General features: G+C 42.0%; 1 protein-coding gene across 1 annotated transcript in view; it reads left to right on the plus strand.

The window, feature by feature from the left end:
• Positions 1–17376, plus strand: part of Osbpl11 (oxysterol binding protein like 11) — a 58027-nt gene that overhangs the window by 11857 nt on the left and 28794 nt on the right. The window contains exons 2-5 of the mRNA XM_036203803.1: positions 3343–3411; positions 10188–10363; positions 11488–11567; positions 12199–12375. Of these exons, the coding sequence (XP_036059696.1) occupies positions 3343–3411; positions 10188–10363; positions 11488–11567; positions 12199–12375 (502 nt within the window). The remainder of the gene's footprint in view (positions 1–3342; positions 3412–10187; positions 10364–11487; positions 11568–12198; positions 12376–17376) is intronic.

Below are 17376 nucleotides of genomic sequence, written 5' to 3' on the forward strand. Positions count from 1 at the left end.
GGGAACTTCACACTAAATTTTACTTTTAGTTTTCAAGACAAGGTTTCTCTGTAGCTTTGGAGCCTGTCGTGAAACTCACTCTGTAGACAGGCTGGCCTCAAACTCAGAGATCTGCCTGCCTCTGCCTCCTGAGTGCTGGATTAAAGACATTCGCTGCCACCACCCGGCTCCTAAATTCTACATTCTTAATATAGAATATATTTTATGCACTTATCTACCATAAAAAAAGCCCATGGCAGTTTTAGAACTAGAAAAAACGATTAACTTTGTGTCCTCTTTCATGACCCTTGCCCATTCCCTGCATTCAGTCCTTCCTTATATCCTTATATTTAGCTTTTCTTCTGTTTTCTTGTTATACTGTACCTACATGGACATTTGTTTTTTTATATATATGTATATATACACACATATATATATATATATATATATATACACTACTTTAATATTAAAGTTTGATTATGAATATGTATGGGGGTGCGGCATTGGATCCTCCTGGACTAGAGTTAAAAGCAGTTGTGGACCGTGGTTGCTGGGTGCTGGGAACAGAACTCAGGACCTCTGGGAGAGAGGTCCACCAAGCCGTCTCTCCAGCCCTTCACCAGCCGTTTTTCATAGAGAGCTTTCAGGACCAATTCCAAGGAAATGGTCCATTGAAGAGATCAGAAACATACCAGTCTGTTAAGCAGTGGGGTTGCTGCAGCTCTGAAGATAGTTTCTTTGTAGTTTAGTTTACAGAATCTTGTTTTTAATCACCTGGTTCATAGAACATGAAATAGCATGATAAAATCAGGTATGTAGTGTTTTCCTCAGTTAGCAACCAGATTGTCTCACTATTAAAAGTTCGTTAGGTAGATACAAAAATGTGTTCACCTCCAATGAGAGTGGAGCATGAGCGCTGGAGGACCACATGGTCAGCCCCAGGCTTTCAGCAGAAATCTCCTCAGAGATGCTTGAGACCAGCAAGGCTTCAGATTTTGGTGTATGTGTGTGGCTTTACTGGTGACATTCCTTAATCCCTTTGGATGCTAGCTTGTATAAGGAGATGGAGAAGAAAAAAGTGAACAAAAAGATGCTCTGGTCCAGCACAGAGTTGTGCTGCATGCCTGTCATCCCAGCAGCACTTGGGAGGCAAGGGAGTCAGGAGTTTAAGGTCATTCTTGACTTGACTGCAGAAGACTTAGAAACCAATCCCACAGCATCTTCTGATGGCCACCAGGTGGCACAGTTGTTCCACACCAACCGTCTGCCGTTAACTAGTTCTTGGGAACAGAAAGGGGTACAGTGAAAGAGTGGCCTTGCAATGGTCCATTCAGAGACTAGGACATGCTCCAGTGCTTCTACAGAATCGGGGCTGCTGTTTCATAAATCAAGCAGTAGTCTACACTTAATTATTTGAGTCTGCTTCTTCTCTGTTGCTGTTTTGAGAGAGTCTCTTGTTATGTAGCCCAGTTTGTAATTTTTATGAGAAAGTTAACCTTTTTTTGAGACTGTGCTTCATTTATCTTTGGCCTTGTAGCTGGTGATGGCTTTGAACTCCTCCTGATTCTTTTGCCGCCTGAGTACAAGGATCACAGGTGTATGCCATTACACCTGGTTTAAAAGTTAACTCATGGGAGGCCTGCTCCTTTCTGAACCGAGTAGTGGATAGGGGTAGACTGAAGGAGGGGGAACAGGAGGAGAAGAGGGAGGGCAAATTGGTTGGTATGTAGAATAAATGAAAAAAATTATAATAAAAAACAAAACAAAAAAATCTTCATATATGTATTCCCCAGTAAAGTATTAATAACATTAGAACACAGCTTACTGTATTATAATTTATAAAGAACCACTTTGGATTGTTTTTGCAGATAATACTACTGAAATTCTATATTTTAAATATTTATTGTTAGATATTAAATGATTGATACAATAACTTGCAAATGAAGAATACCATTAGTTTAAAAAAAAGGAAAAAGTAGTGACTGAATAAAGGGAATGAATATGATGCAATTTTTAATTAATTTTAATTAATTTTTGGGGTGTGTGTTCTCATGTGGGTGTGTGGAGGCCAGACATCGGTGTTAGGTGACTTCCTCTATTGCACTCTACCTTTTTTCTATAATTTGGTTTTTACGTTTATTTAGTGTGTGTGTGTGCCATGACGTGTGTGGAAGTCAGAGCACAGCTTACAGGAATGACCTGCTGCCTTCTACAGTGCAGGTTCCCATCTGGAGCTCTTATCATCACATTTGCTGGCCAATGTCTTTCCCTGCTGAGCCAGATTGTCTCCCTTTACTTCATTTTCTGGGACCTGGAGCTAGACTGGCCAGCCAGTGAGGTCCTGGACCTTCCCATTTCTTCTCAGCACTGGGATTAGAGGCATGCGCAGTCAGTCACCATCCGGCTTTTCCATGGGTGCTGGGGATCTGAACTCAGGGCCTCACACTTGCACATGAGCACTTTACCCACTGGGCTGTCTCTTCAGCCCCCTTTGACAGCTTTAACACACCTATGTTTTTCTAAAGGGTAGTCAGTGTACATAAGATTTTAGGGAAGTTTCTCCGCAAATCCACGTGTAGGTCGTCCTAGAAGTCCAGTTCTTGTAGGACATGCTCAGCTACAGTGCTTTTATGACGTGCCGCCAGGTGGAGGACATCTAGAGGCAGAGGCTGTGGAGGATCCGGCCGACTTCCCCAAGTGGTGAATCATGAGCTATCTCAATCCTTGGAGGAAGTAACTTGTGTGCTTCCTCAGGCTCTGGGGGTTGACAGAGAGCACAAGGTTGTGTGTGGAGCTCCAGGACTGGACAAAGAGTAAGGGCAGGAGCAGCTCAGGGAGAAGGGACTGGGTGTGACGTGCCCAGAGCAGAGGAAGGGCTCTAGGAGATCATTTTGGGATGGTTGTTTAAATATAATACTTAGAGTGGATTTGTTTTTATATTTATGCAGTTTACAGTCACAGAATGACTATTTGAAATATTGATAATACATGGAATATTGTACTTGTTTTGAAGAAATTTGGTAAATTAAAATTCCATAAGTAAGAAAATCATGGAGGAGGGGATCAGGTACCTCAGTGAGTCTATTTCTTTGTCTTCTGAAGAGTTTGACTTTTTTTTTGTCACAAGGCCTCTCTGTAGCCCTGGCTGGCCTGTCATTCCATATGTTGACCAGACTGGCCTTGAACTCACAGAGATTCTCCTGCCTCTGCTTTCCTGAGGGCAGAGACTAAAGGCATGCATAACCGTGCCTGACAAGTTTGATGAGTTAATGTCTCTGCGGCTGTTCTCAAACCTGTACAGTAGCCTAGCTGGGATTTCTTCTCATTTTTCACTAACTTCAACCTTCTGTTCTTTTGCAACAGCGATCACATGGAAAATGTTTATGGCTATTTAATGAAGTACACCAACCTCGTCACTGGGTGGCAGTTCAGGTAAGTTGACTGTCCTAGAAGAGATTGGGAGCGTGGAGCTGATTGTGGTATCTGCAGACATCAGTACAAAGAGCTGGGAGCCTTTTAGAGCAGGGTCTACCACCTCTCTCCTTTAGTGGGATGCTTTCTCCTTAGGTGGAGGGGTTGGCATATGTCCAAGCGGCAGCCTCTATCTCTCAGAAATGCCATTAGGAATAGAGTGCCGTGTTCACTTGCCATATATTTCTACTGTGTGCAGAGGGGAGGAAAATGGACATTTGTGTTTGATTCTCAAAGCTCTCTGACCTTGGAGGGTTAACTAAGCAGCCTACAGCCACGCAGGCTGTGAGAGCAGGAAAGCTGGATCTCTCAAGTACATTATGGACTTGACATTGCAGGCAGAGGTATTAAGCTTTTACTTTGTTGTTGTTGTTGTTGTTGTGTTTTGTTTTTCGAGACAGGAGTTATCTTTTAGTTTTGATGCCTGTCCTGGATCTCGTTCTGTAGCCCAGGCTGGCCTTGAACTCACAGAGATCCACCTGCCTCTGCCTCCTGAGTGCTGGGAGTAAAGGTGTGAGCCACTGCTTCCCAGCTAAGCTTTTACTTTTTAAGTGAAATTAAATATTAAATATAGCCACCATTTTGTACAGCTGTCTTAACCAACTACCTATCTCCAGAACCTTCCTCATCCTCTCAAGCTGAAACTCTACCCTTTATATAATAGTGTCCCTCCACAAGCCCCCCTCCCCACTTTGGTCTCTGGATTTTAATACTCCTTCTGTCTCCTGTCCATAGAGCGTACGTATGTGACTTCTCTCTGCATAGTTTCAAGATTCGTCTGTATGAATGTAGACTTGTATCACAACTTTGGGTTCTTTTGTTGTTTTTTCTGTGATGGTTTCTCTGCATAGCCTTAGCTGTCCGCAAACTCAGAGATCCGCCTGCCTCTGCCTCCTGAGTGCTTGATTAAAGGCCACCACCGCCCTGCTCTTCGGTGGTTTTATTTTATTATTTTTATTTTTTAAAGATTTATTTATTTATATACTTATTTATTTATTATGTATGCATGCAGTGTTCTGCCTGCATGTATCCCTGCAGGCCAGAAGAGGGCACCAGATCTCATCACAGATGGTTGTGAGCCACCATGTGGTTGCTGGGAATTGAACTCAGGACCTCTGGAAGAACAGTCTCTTAACCACTGAGCCATCTTTCCAGCTTCATTATTTTATTTTATTTTATTTTATTTTATTTTATTTTATTTTATTTTATTTTATTTTATTTTATTTTATTTTATTTTATTTTATTTTATTTTATTTATTTTATTTTATTTTATTTTATTTTATTTTATTTTATTTTATTTTATTTTATTTTATTTTATTTTATTTTATTTTATTTTATTTTATTTTATTTTATTTTATTTTATTTTATTTTATTTTATTTTATTTTATTTTATTTATTTTATTTTATTTTATTTTTTTTATTTATTTTATTTTATTTTATTTTTTTATTTTATTTTATTTTATTTTATTATTTTATTTTATTTTATTGTGTAAGACCTTTGTTTATTCATTCATCTACTGATAGACATTTGGGTTGTTTCTGCCTTTGGCAATTGTAAATAATGCTGCCGTGAATGTTGTGCCAATATCTGTTCAAGTTTATGTTTTTTGTCTATGTGAGGAGGTAGAACTAATGGATGATATAGCATAGTGTATGTTTTTAAAAGAAATGAGTGGCACACAACTTTAATCTCACTATTCGGGAGGCAGAAGCAGAGGCAAGCAGGTCTCTGTGAGTTAGAGGCCAGCCTAGTCTGCATAATGGGTTCCAGGACAGCCAGGCTATATATAAAGAGACCGTGTCTAAAATAAACCAAAATAAAATAAAATAAGTGCGTTCTTTCTGTGTGGCCCAGGCTGTCTAAGCTCTTGAGCCTTTGCATCTGGAGCAGCTAGCATGACAGACATTGTCTGTGCCTGGTTGTACCCTTTTACTCTGACCAGCAGAAGTTGCATGCACAAGGCTTCTAATTTCTCTCACCTGTTGGGGGTCCTGTTTCCACCCCAAGTGCTAGGGTTACAGGCACGCACAGAGTGCAAGACTTTTTATGTTGGTGCTGGTGATTCAGACTCAGGTCCTCAGGCTTGCAAGCACATTTCCCCAGCCCTTAATGGTTCTTTAAAGTAATCAAACTAAAATTTGTAAGCAAATAATTTTGACTATAAGGTCTATTTTTATAGACAAATTATTTTCACAAAACCATGTAGCATGCTGTTTCTAATCCACATGCATATGGAGTCTTCTGCTTTTCACGATGGGATAATACAAGTTGATGTTGTTTTCTTCCTACCTTAAACAATACAAACCAGGAATATTCCATGAAAGAATGATTTTCTTTTGGAAAGAATGTTTTTCAGACACTTTGAAGAATAGCAGAAACACTCATGAAAAATACAATTTTTTAAAAAGAAGCCATGGCATATGCATTTCCACCCTCCCATCATACACACACGTGCGCACACATCATATAAAGACAAACATTTTTATTTATTTATTTTTATTTATTTATTTTTTAAAAAGATTTATTTACTTACCATTATCATTATGTATACAGAAGAGGGTGCCAGATCTCACTACAGATGCCTGTGAGCCACCATGTGGGTGCTGGGAATTGAACCTGGGACCTCTGGAAGAGCAGATGGTGCTCTTAACCTATGAGCCATCTCTCCAGCCCGACAAACATTTTTAAAAAGAGAACAAACCCACCTTCATGCTCCATTTCTGACAGCTTTGTTGGAGGTTGTGAGACACTGCACAGACACACCAACTCCTCAGTGTGGAATGGATAGATTGAAGGATGAGATGGAAACAGAGTAAGAAGCTGTTGAGGAACCAGAGGCTTAGGGGACCAATCTGTGTGGTTTCCAAGCTACCATTTCTATGCACTGCGAAAAAGAAGCTTCAGGAACAAAAGCATTGTGCCTGTGCTGGATACTCCAGGCAGTTTCCTTCCCTCCAAACCATTGCTGCTTTACTCAGAGCAGCTTCAAGAAGGTTGGAGAAGCCTAGCAAGAGTGCTCTAGAAAAAATTGCTTGGTGACTGGTAAGAAAACTCAGTTGGCAGGCTAGCAGGATGGCTCAGGGGTTGGTAGTTAGCATTAAAATGGCCCCCATTGGCCCATACTGTGTGGCACTGTTAGTTGGTGTGGCCTTGTCAGTAAGTGCTTCACTAGGGGCAGGCTCTGAGGTCTCCAATGCCAGGTCTAGTGTGGCATTTACTTCCTGCTGCCTCTGGATCAAGATGTAGAACTCACAGCTCCTTTCCCATCACCATGTTTACCTGCGTGCCACCATGCTTCTTACCATAGTGATAATGGACTGAACCTCAACTGTAAGCCAGTCCCAGTTCAATGTTTTCCTTTATGAGAGTTGCTGTGGTCATGGTGTCTCTTCACAGCAATAGAAACTAACTAAAACGGGGTAGTAACTTCCATCCCTGACACCCACAGGATGGGAGGAGAAGATTCCTGCAGGCTGCCCTCTGACCTCCACAAGTAAAAAGAGGGCTCACTTGGTAAATAACTTGCCACACAAGCTTGGGGATTTGAGTTTGATCCCCAAAGCCCATGTTAAAAAGCCAGGTGGCACACACTTGTAATAGCATCACTGGTGGCCAGCCATCCAAAATGGAGAGTTCCAGGACATTGTGAGACCCTGTCTCACAAATAAGGTCGACGGCATTCCTGAGACATGACACCCAAGGTTTTCTCTAGCCTGCAGACATGCACACACAGTTAATTACTTGAGGTGGGCATGGTGACATATACCTGTAATTGCAGTGCTCAGGAGGGAGATGGAGGAGCAGGTATTCAAGACTGTGCATAGCTTCCTAGGGAGTTTGAGGCCATTGAGGAATGAGATCCTGGCTGTGCTCTTTCCCCTACTCCCAAAGAGTGGCTTGCTCTAGAATGGAATGTCCTAGAAAAGTATAAAGCAAGATTCTCCTGATTTCACTTCCTTCCAGTTTTGACTCTAGTCCTCGAAGGTGCCAGAATGGCTTAGGATTCTGTTGTTCTTCCAACAAGGCCATACCTATTCCAACAAGACCACACCTAATAGTGCCACTCTCTTTGGGGGCCATACATATTCAAACCACCAAAGTGTGTGAGCCTGTGGCTTTACACTGTGTGCACAGGAGCCCATGAAGACCAGAAGACGGCATCAAACCCTTAGAACTGGAGTTACCGGCAATTAGCAGCCACCTTGTGGGTGCCGGCAACCAAACTTGGGTGCTGTGCAAGAGCAGCAAGTGCCCTTAGCTGGAATCATCTGTGCCGCTCCCCATTCTGCATGTTAACATCTTTATTGAGAAGTAATTCATTTAGAATGTGGTTCTTTCATTGAAAGTACACAACTCTAGAGGGTTTTGTTTTTGTTTTTGTTTTTTAATGTGAGAAACTATTACTTTCTTGCTAACAGAACTTTTGGTGTGTTTGGTGGGTTTCTGTTATTATTTTTGTTTAAAAACAGAATTTCCCTTTGTAGCCCACACTGTCTAGAGTTCGCTTGCATGGCCAAGCTGGTCTGGAGCTCAAGGCAATCCTCTCGCCTCTGCGGTCTAAGTGCAGATTATGGCTGGGCACCGCCATTCCTCACTTGTTTTTGTTTGTTTGCTTTCTTTTTTAATGGAAGATTTGTATAGACATTTTAGTAAGTTCAGATTTAATTGTAAGATCTTTTTGTTTTGTTATTCGAGACAGGATTTCTCTGTGTAGTTTTGGTGCCTGTACTGAAGCTCACTCTGTGGCCCAGGCTGGCCTCGAACTCACAGAGATCCACCTGGCTCTGCCTCCCGAGTGCTGGGATTAAAGGAGTGCTCCACTGCTGCCCGGTGAAACATAAGACCTTATCCATGGCTACTTTATGTTAATTCAAATAATTCCTTTAAGTCTTTGGAAAATAACTCTTTAAAATGAGCAGTGATGTGATTGGCAGTTTACAGTATTGAACAAACATATGAAACGATCTTTAACTCCACCAGTAATGAGATGTGAGTTTTAAAATGACAAAACTATAGCCAAGTGGTGGTGGCACTAGCCTTTAATCCCAGCACTCAGGAGGCAGAGGTAGGCAAATTGAGCTCGAGGCCAGCCTGGTCTGCAAATCCAGTTCCAGGACAGCCAGGGCTATTACATGGAGAACCCTGTCTTGAAAAACAAAAACAAACGGTTACAAAAGTATGACTGTGGTTGGAGCTCATTCAGTAGAGTGTTTACCTAGCATTCATGGGGCTCTGAGTTTGATCCTCAGAGCCACTCCAAGCTGTGTGGTCTACCTGGAGGCAGAGGCACGAGAATCAGAATTTGAAGTCATCCTTGACTACAGAGAAAGTTTAGAGCTAGCCTAAGACTCTGAGACCTTGTCACAGAAAAATAGCAACAAAACCAAAGAAAAGAGAAGCTGCACAAATATTAAAATTAAATTTTTATCAAAAATGTGAGTATCATTTTCCAAACTCAAAAGTATGTTGAAAAGTTTGGGAGAGAGTCAGGTGTGGTGGTGCATGCCTTTAATCCCAGGCAGATATGTGTCTGACAAGGCCAACCTGACCTGCATTAGGATAGCTAGGGCTGTGTAGAGAGGCCCTGTCTCTCAACAGCAATGGCAAACCCTAGGAGAAGAGCCGAGCGATTTAGCCTCCCCCCACCCCCCACCCCTCCATCAACTCCTTCTCTCTTCCTGAATGGGAGGCTGATCCATTCTCTCTTTGATATGGTCATTTCGATGTCATTTGAGATGTTGAACGACTTCCTTCCTGGCTCTTGACTGGCTCATATTTTACACCAGGTTCTGTTATGAACTTGGCTCTTGCATAGAATGCCAAAAACCCCTCTGGAAACATAAACATACATTTTGAGAAATTCAAACTTTTTAATCAACTTTTAAAGAAAGGAACTATTGTGCTACTTAAATTGGGATCTGGATTGATGCATCCTAAACTATCTAGTCTATAACTGAATCAGAACATCAAATTCTTCTCCAACATCCACCAGTGTTCCATCAAATTCTTTGCCAAGGTGTATCAGTATTTCCTCACTTAGTCTCGAGTTCCCTGTGTTTCTGTCTCCAGTTGCAGTCTCTTCATTTTTAAACAGGTAAGTAACCTTCACTTGTGACCTATCTAAAGGTCCCAACATCTTTCTACGCTGACGTTCTCAGTGTGTATATCACTGGTTAAGTCTAAGATCATTCATTTCTCTAAAAGTTCATAGCGATCGATTACTGAGGGTTATTTTTCTTAAAGATATGTGTGTGTGCGTGTGTGTGTGTGTGTGTGTGTACCTGTAGAGACCAAAAAGGGCATTGGATCCCACTGGAGCTGGAGTTATAGGTGATTTTAAGAATGGGAACCAAATTCAGGTTGTCTGCAAGAGCAACGTGTGCTCTTAACCACAGGGCATCTCTGCAGCTCTCTCCCATACTCATTTCTACCTGGCACACCAAGACCCTGTCCAAAGAAGTCTAAGCAATGGTCAGATCACCCTGAACACTCTTGACTTTATCAAAAAACCAGGATGACACCCAAACTAAATGTAGTGTAGTGTTCCTGGGTTTATTTCCTGGCATGCTTTAGTTTTGGGGGTTTTTGTTTTGTTTTGTTTTTTAGTAAAAACCTATTATAGTTTTCAATGATTGAAGTTTGCATGGTTTAGTTTGGCTATGGCAAATGTTTAAAAATCAGTTTGGCTATGGCAAATGTTTAAAAATCACAGCTCTCTTAACATCATTCGTTGCAGGTTTTTTGTTTTAAACAATGAAGCTGGGCTACTGGAGTACTTTGTGAATGAACAGTCAAGAAATCAGAAACCCAGAGGTACTTTGCAGCTTGCAGGCGCTGTGATCTCCCCCAGCGATGAGGACTCCCACACCTTCACAGTGAATGCTGCCAGCGGAGAGCAGTATAAACTCAGAGGTAGGCCGACCTAGCACGGGGGTCCCCCTGCAGCAGAATAAACTCATAAGTAGGCTGACCTAGCACGGGGGTCCCTCTGCAGCAGTGTAAACTCAGAGGCAGGCCGACCTAGCATGGGGTCCCCTCCACAGCAGTGTAATTTCAGAAGTTGGGGTTTATTAAAATGTCCATATTCGTTAAAGTACGGTGTAACTTATTGGGTTTGGGTCGGTTTTGGGTGTTCACACTGGTTTTTTATAAAGTCAGGAGTGTTCAGGGTGATATGACCATCACTTGGGCTGCTTTAGACAGGGTCTTGCTGTGCAACGCAGCCCAGCCTGACTTCATATGCTTGTTCTTCACCTCTGAGTGCTAAAATCACAAGCTTGTGTTGCCATACCTGGCTTATAGCCTCTGTCTAGATAAATTAATTTGTGAAGAAATGTGTGGTTCTTACTTAATATGTACACATACAGTATAGTGCTAGCCTAACTGACCATTCTGCTAAGATCTGAAATTTTCTTTTTTTTTTTTTAATTCATTTTTATTTAATGTTCATTGGTGTTTTGCCTGCCTGTACATTTATGTGAGGGTGTCAGAAGCCCTGGGACTGGAGTTACAGACAGGTGTGAGCTTCTATGTGGAATCAAACCTGAGACCTCTAGAAGAGCAGTCAGTGTTCTTACCCACTGAGCCGTCTCTCCAGCCCTGATACTTTAGATTCTTAATCAAGGTTGCTCATTTAAATAGGGACATTTCAACTGGGCAGTGGCGGTGCACGCCTTTAATTCTAGCACCCAGCAGGCAGAGCCAGGTGGAGCTCTGTAAGTTCGAGGCCAGCTTGGTCTACAGAGTGAGTTCCAGGACAGCCAGGGCTACACATAGAAACCCTGTCTTGAAAAATGAAAATAAATATACAAACAAATAAATAAGGACATACCACTGAACGGAATTGAAGACCTGTTGCCTCAGGTCCTCACTTGGCTGCATGTGGGTTGTCCTAGCAAGGGCAACACTTGAGTCTATCCTGCCCCCTCTCCAGTGACATTTTCTGCAAGGAAAGTAGAATCTTTTGTGCTGTGGACAATTAATTGTGATCCTCAAATCCATCTAAAAACAAATAGCGTGCATATTCTTTCTGTCAGCCACAGATGCTAAGGAGCGGCAGCACTGGGTTAGCAGGCTGCAGATTTGTGCACAGCACCACACGGAAGCCATTGGAAAGGTACGTGGGCCTCCTCCAGTGTCAGCACACAGAATGGGAATGGAAGTGATAGGATTGCAGGTGCGAACCCCAATAGCTGACTTCCTTTCATGTTATATATGCTATGAGCCATGTAGACCATTTGGGTTTAAGTTTTGGGATGAACATAAATCAAACAGAACATTGTATTTAGGGCTGACACCCAGTCTCAGGAAATACAATGCAGTATTCTCATGGTACAAACTGCTGTCAATGGCAGTGAACACAAAGTACCAGACTTTTCAAAGGATGCCTGGTTGCTTCTTTAGAAGAAGTGTTATATTACTGCATACTGAACGCATGTATTCCTTATTATATGTATATACTGTCTTTCTGTTGCAATGTTTAGAATAAGAAATCAGAAAAAATCTTGTTCTTCTAATGGACTTTCAAAAAATATATAAAAATTCTTTGAGAATGACAAAACTGGAAATTTCACTTTTCTAAACTTTGAATACCATAAAATTAATCTTCAGAAATTTGCCTAAGTCAGTCTGATGTTAATCTATTCTCAAAACTGTACAAGTATAAAGCCTGAAGTACATGGTAATTTGATGGCAAGAGAGCCAAAAATTTAAAAAGCAAAAGAGAAATTATTTTCTTTTTCTGACAGAATAATCCTCCCCTGAAGTCACGGAGCTTCTCACTTGCGTCTAGTGGTAATTCTCCCATATCCCAGAGGAGACCGAGTCAGAATGCTATTTCTTTTTTTAATGTTGGACATTCCAAACTGCAGTCGGTGAACAAAAGAGCTCACTTGCATCCGGACCATCTTGTGGAAGTGAGAGAAGTAAGTATGAATTGAAGGCCTGGTAAGGTGCACAGCAGCGGTGTGCCTGGTTTTCCCACAGTGCTGTGATTGTGTCTGTGTCTGTGGGCCTCCCGGGTTTCTCTTCCTTTCTGTTAAGTGATAAAGAGTTAGACTACAGGTTGTCTAAAGTCTTCACGTCACGCAGCTATGTGCTGAGATACTGTCATTTTCCAAGAATCTCAATCTCTTTTAGTTTTCTTTTCAAAAATCTGTGTCCGTCTTTGAGTATTCAAGTAAAACGACAGGTTCCTTAGATGTAAAATTTATGATCAAGAGTCTTTAGCTGGGCATGGTGGACCATGCCTATCATTTCAGCATTTAGAATGCCAAGGTAGGAGAATTGCCAACATGGGCTACAGTGTGAGTTCCTATCTCAAAGAATCAGAGAACCATTAAACCTGATGAGAAGGATATATAGCCTATCTCAAGACTATTTAAAAAACAACAACAACATATGATATATAGGGCTGAAGACATGGGGTCAGTGGTAGAGAAGACAGCTAGTGTGCATGCACAAGGCTCTGTGCTCAAGCTGAAGAACCAAACACAAAGACCAAACAGGCAGACTGACACATAAAACTTTATCACACACACAAGTAGAGTTAACTCTGATAATGCGTTACCTTGTGATTTTTCCCTTTGTAACTTCAACTAATAAAGGGTGCAGTTTGCTGGGGTGTAACTATTTCAGGCATTGCTTGCTACATTAAATTTGGTAGAGCTTCTAGAACTAGGAAGTGGGTTGTGGAAATAATACTGTAAATCACTCAAAGCAGAAGGCTGGGGAGAATGTGCCCTCTATTAAGATCTATTGTACTATGTTTATGGATAAGGAAATTGAAGTGTAGAGAAATGAAGTAATATACTTGGAGACACACAAGACAACCACTTTTGATTCTAGTCCTGTTACACAAACAGGTTATTGTAGTTGGTTGGTTTTTGACTCTTACTCTTTTGGGGGATCCGCCACCCAGCTCCCAAATAAATCACACACAGAGGTTTATTGTTAATTATGAATGCCCGACTTTAGCTTGGCTTGTTTCTTAAATAATCCCATCTACCTTTTGCCTCTGGGCTTTTAGCTTTCTCTATTTCTGTATATCTTACTTTAATTCTTACTCTGTGGCTGGCTGGCCACTAGTGTCCTCTTCTCCCAGATTTCTCCTCCTATTTATGCTCTCTGCCCTCCAGCCCCACCTATCCTTTCTCCTGCCTCTCTATTGGCCATTCAGCTCTTTATTAGACCATCAGGTGTTTTAGACAGGCAAAGTACACAGCTTCACAGAGTTAAACAAATGCCTCATAAAAGAATACAACACATCTTTGCATCATTAAAACAAATGTTCCACAGCATAAACAAATATAACACGTCATAAAATAATATTCTACAACAGGTTATGTTGTAAAACATCTTTTTCATAAAAAGCAATATGTGACTCCTTTTCTTCTGCCTTTTAAATCATTCTTCTTGATATTTTGCTTCACTAAGTAAAAAATTTAGGCCAAGTGTGGTGGTGAATACCTTTAGTCCCAGCACTTGAGAGGAGGCATGTTGCATGAATCCTAAATGGTATTATAATAAAAACTCAGAACCAGATATTGTGGTAAATGCTGAAAGATCAGAGCAGAGGAACAAGCCACTAGAGAAACTTCTCACCATTAGCGAATCCTCAGGCTGAATGGAAGGTAGATCCTATCTCTACAAATTCTCAGACTGCAAGCCTCTGAGTTCTAGGCCGAAAGGGTCTAGTTTCTATCTCCTCACGCCTTATATGCCTTTCTCCGCCCAGCCATTTCACTTCCTTCCAGTGCTGGGATTAAAAGCGTGTGACTCCCAAATACTGGAATTAAAGGTGTGTGCCACCACTGCCTGACCTCTTTGTTTAATCTAGTGGCTGGCTCTGTCCTCTGATCCTCAGATAAGCTTTATTAACCTCAGCCTGGTCTACATAGTGAATTCCAGATCAGCCAGAGCTACATAAAAAATAAAAAATAAAAAAAATCAGTCAGTCAAACAACAGACAAATGACCTACCAAAAAACTATTTGAAGGTCTGAAAAATAGCTCAGAATGTAGAGGTACTTGCCCACCAAGCCTGATGACCAGAGCCTGGTCCCCAGAGCCCACGTGGTTGTCCTCTAATTGCCACACTTGTGCATGCCCAGCTCTGACTTTAATCTTACATTAGCAAATACCAAAATTTATTCTGAAAATTAAGTTCTGAGTAGTAGATATTAACAAGTTGTAACATGACCTCTAAGAATAATGTGCAGTTCCCAGCTATGTCTCAAGAAACGTTTCTTTGTGGCTCCAGTATTAACATGATTTTACAGGAAACCTCATATGTGACTGGGAGCATGGTGGTGTGCAGGCAAGCATGGTACTGGAGAATTCCACTTCTTGATCCAAAGGCAACAGGAAATGAACTGAGTCAGTGGGAGTGACTTGAGCATATGAGACCTCAAAGCCCGCCCCCACAGTGGCACACTTCCTCCAACATGGCCACACCTCCTAAGAGTGCCACTCTCTTTGGGGCCATTTTCTTTCAAACCACCACATACCTCACTGTGATTGTTCATTAGCCTTGGTATTCTTTCATGTGATCTAGTTTATTGGTGGGGGTTTCAGCTGAGTCTTTTTGACTTATTGAGCTTTTCATCTTTCTGTGTGGTTCCTTTTCAGGAACTCTACCCTTCCCTGAACTGCTCTTCGCACCCTGTGCTGTCTTCCCTGGGTGATCCACGTCTTAGCTTGCATCCTCTTGGTATCCATTGCTCCTTTTGTTTTCTTCTTGACGCAGGCGTTCTCTGTGCAGCCCTGGCTGTCCTGGAACTCACTCTGTACAACAGGCTGGTCTCCAACTCAGGGATCTGCCTGCCTCTGCCTCCCAAGTGCTAGGGTTAAGGGCATGCGCCATCACTGCCCAGCTTTTTTGATCTGTTAAAAATTCATTGTTTTGAACTTTTTGGCATTTCTTCTACATCTGTGTTTTTCGAATCTGCTATGAGAGTTACAGACTTCAGGTGGTATCATGTTCTGTGTTTTTGTGCTTATGTTCTATGGTGGGAATTAACCTGTTGGGATCGTTGTCTCTTCACCTGTCATGAAGACTTTAGAAGCAGCTTTCTCTTGACAGTGTGCCCTGGATGTTGGTGTGTTGTATAGAGATGCAGTGTCTGCAGCAGCTGCATTTTTTGCTGTCCATACAGAAGTGAATGTCCTGCAGTGGGTCTTCAAGCCTTGCCCCTTGATATGCCTACTTGGATTTAGGTTGTTGATCCTGGCCTTTTATCTCTCCTGTTCTTTGTGGAAAAGCTTCCACAGAAGGTTAGTTAGCACTAACCATGGTTGGGGTAGAGTTTAGTGTCTCTCTTAAAGTTCAAGGTTGTAGCTTGGGTGGCAAAACACTCATTATACTCAGTCTCCAGCACTGCACAGAAAGAGAAACAGGGGCTGGAGAGATGGCTCAGAGGTTAAGAACACTGGCTGCTCTTCCACAGGTCCAGAGTTCAGTTCCCAGCAACCACATGGTGGTTCACAACCATCTATAATGAGATCTGGCGCCCTCTTCTGGCCTGCAGGCAGACATTCAGGCAGAACACTGTATACATAATAAATAAATACATCTTTTAAAAAAAGGAAAGAAAGAAAGGAAAACAGCGGTAACAACATAAAATCAAACCAGATACAGAATTGCACTAAAGAAAATCAGCTCAAGGCAACACCTAACACACAACCATAGGACAAGAAGGGGTAAAAATAATAGAATAAGCTTACAAAGTAACGAACTTTACTTTTTGAAAAGGCAGTAAGGGCCGAGTGTTGGCTTAGTGGTTAAGAGCATTGTTGCTGTTGCAGGAGACGGTTCAGTTCCCAGCACCCACACAGTGGCTCGGTCATCTGTAACTCCGGTTCCAGGGGTCCAACACCCTCTTCTGACCTTCTCAGGCACCAAGCATGCATGTGGTACACATACATATGTTCTGGCAAAACACTCGTACATAAAATTAAATAAGTCTAATTTTTTTAAAAAAGGCAACAGGAAGGCCTTTTGTGGTTAAAATTCCCTGTAATCCCAGCATTTCAGAAGCTAAGACAGGTGGATTTCTGTGAGTTTAAGACCAGCCTCGTCTGCGCAGTCTAGCCCAGCCAGAGCTACATAGTAAGACTTTGTCTCAAAATAATAAGAGATGTTAACATTTTAAAATGGAAGAAAAGAAAGAAGAAAAAAATAGTTTGTAAAGAGTTGTCGACTTCTCCTAGCTGGGATGTTTGAAGAGCATCTGTTGTTCATAGGTGCCAAGACCAGCAGGGTGTCCTCAATCACAGACAAACCTGTTGCTCTCCCTCCGCTCACAGCAAACAAATTGGAGCAGTACCATGGGCACACCCTGCAGTTCTCACTGTTGACTCAGCCAGGATGCACTTTCTCCTCACACTCTTTTTTTTTTTTTTTTTCTGGAGCTTAGGACTGAACCCAGGGCCTTGCGCTTGCTAGGCAAGTGCTCTACCACTGAGCTAAATCCCCATCCCCTCTCCTCACACTCTTATTAAGCACATGAGGCATGGAGGAGAATGTTGGAGTGCTAAGAGCCTCTCTCCTGCTAAGCTTTGTCAGGTTATAGAGTGCCCAGGGTGAGCAAGTGCTTCTACATAGATCTGCAGAATGTGTGGCCAAGGGCATTGGCAGTGTCAGGGTGGCAGCAGCCCAGTACTACTGAGCGGCCTTTGGGTATATATTCAAGTTCTTAGTCCGTGTGTGAGAAGCAGTCTGAGCACTGAGTTCTGTCCTCTAAGGGGAACCAGAAGAATCTGCTGAGTTTGTTGGCTTGTGTCCGAGAGCTCCCAGACCCAACCCCCTTTGGAAACTACTTCCTCTGCTTTGATCTCTCAGGGTCACTGACTCCAGGGGCCTCGACTCTGTCTAAAAAGCCAAACAACAACTCTTGGATTGCAGGTTCTTTCATGTTTCACGAATCC

Source organism: Onychomys torridus, chromosome 12 (genome assembly GCF_903995425.1).
Source record: "Onychomys torridus chromosome 12, mOncTor1.1, whole genome shotgun sequence".
Taxonomy (NCBI): domain Eukaryota; kingdom Metazoa; phylum Chordata; class Mammalia; order Rodentia; family Cricetidae; genus Onychomys; species Onychomys torridus.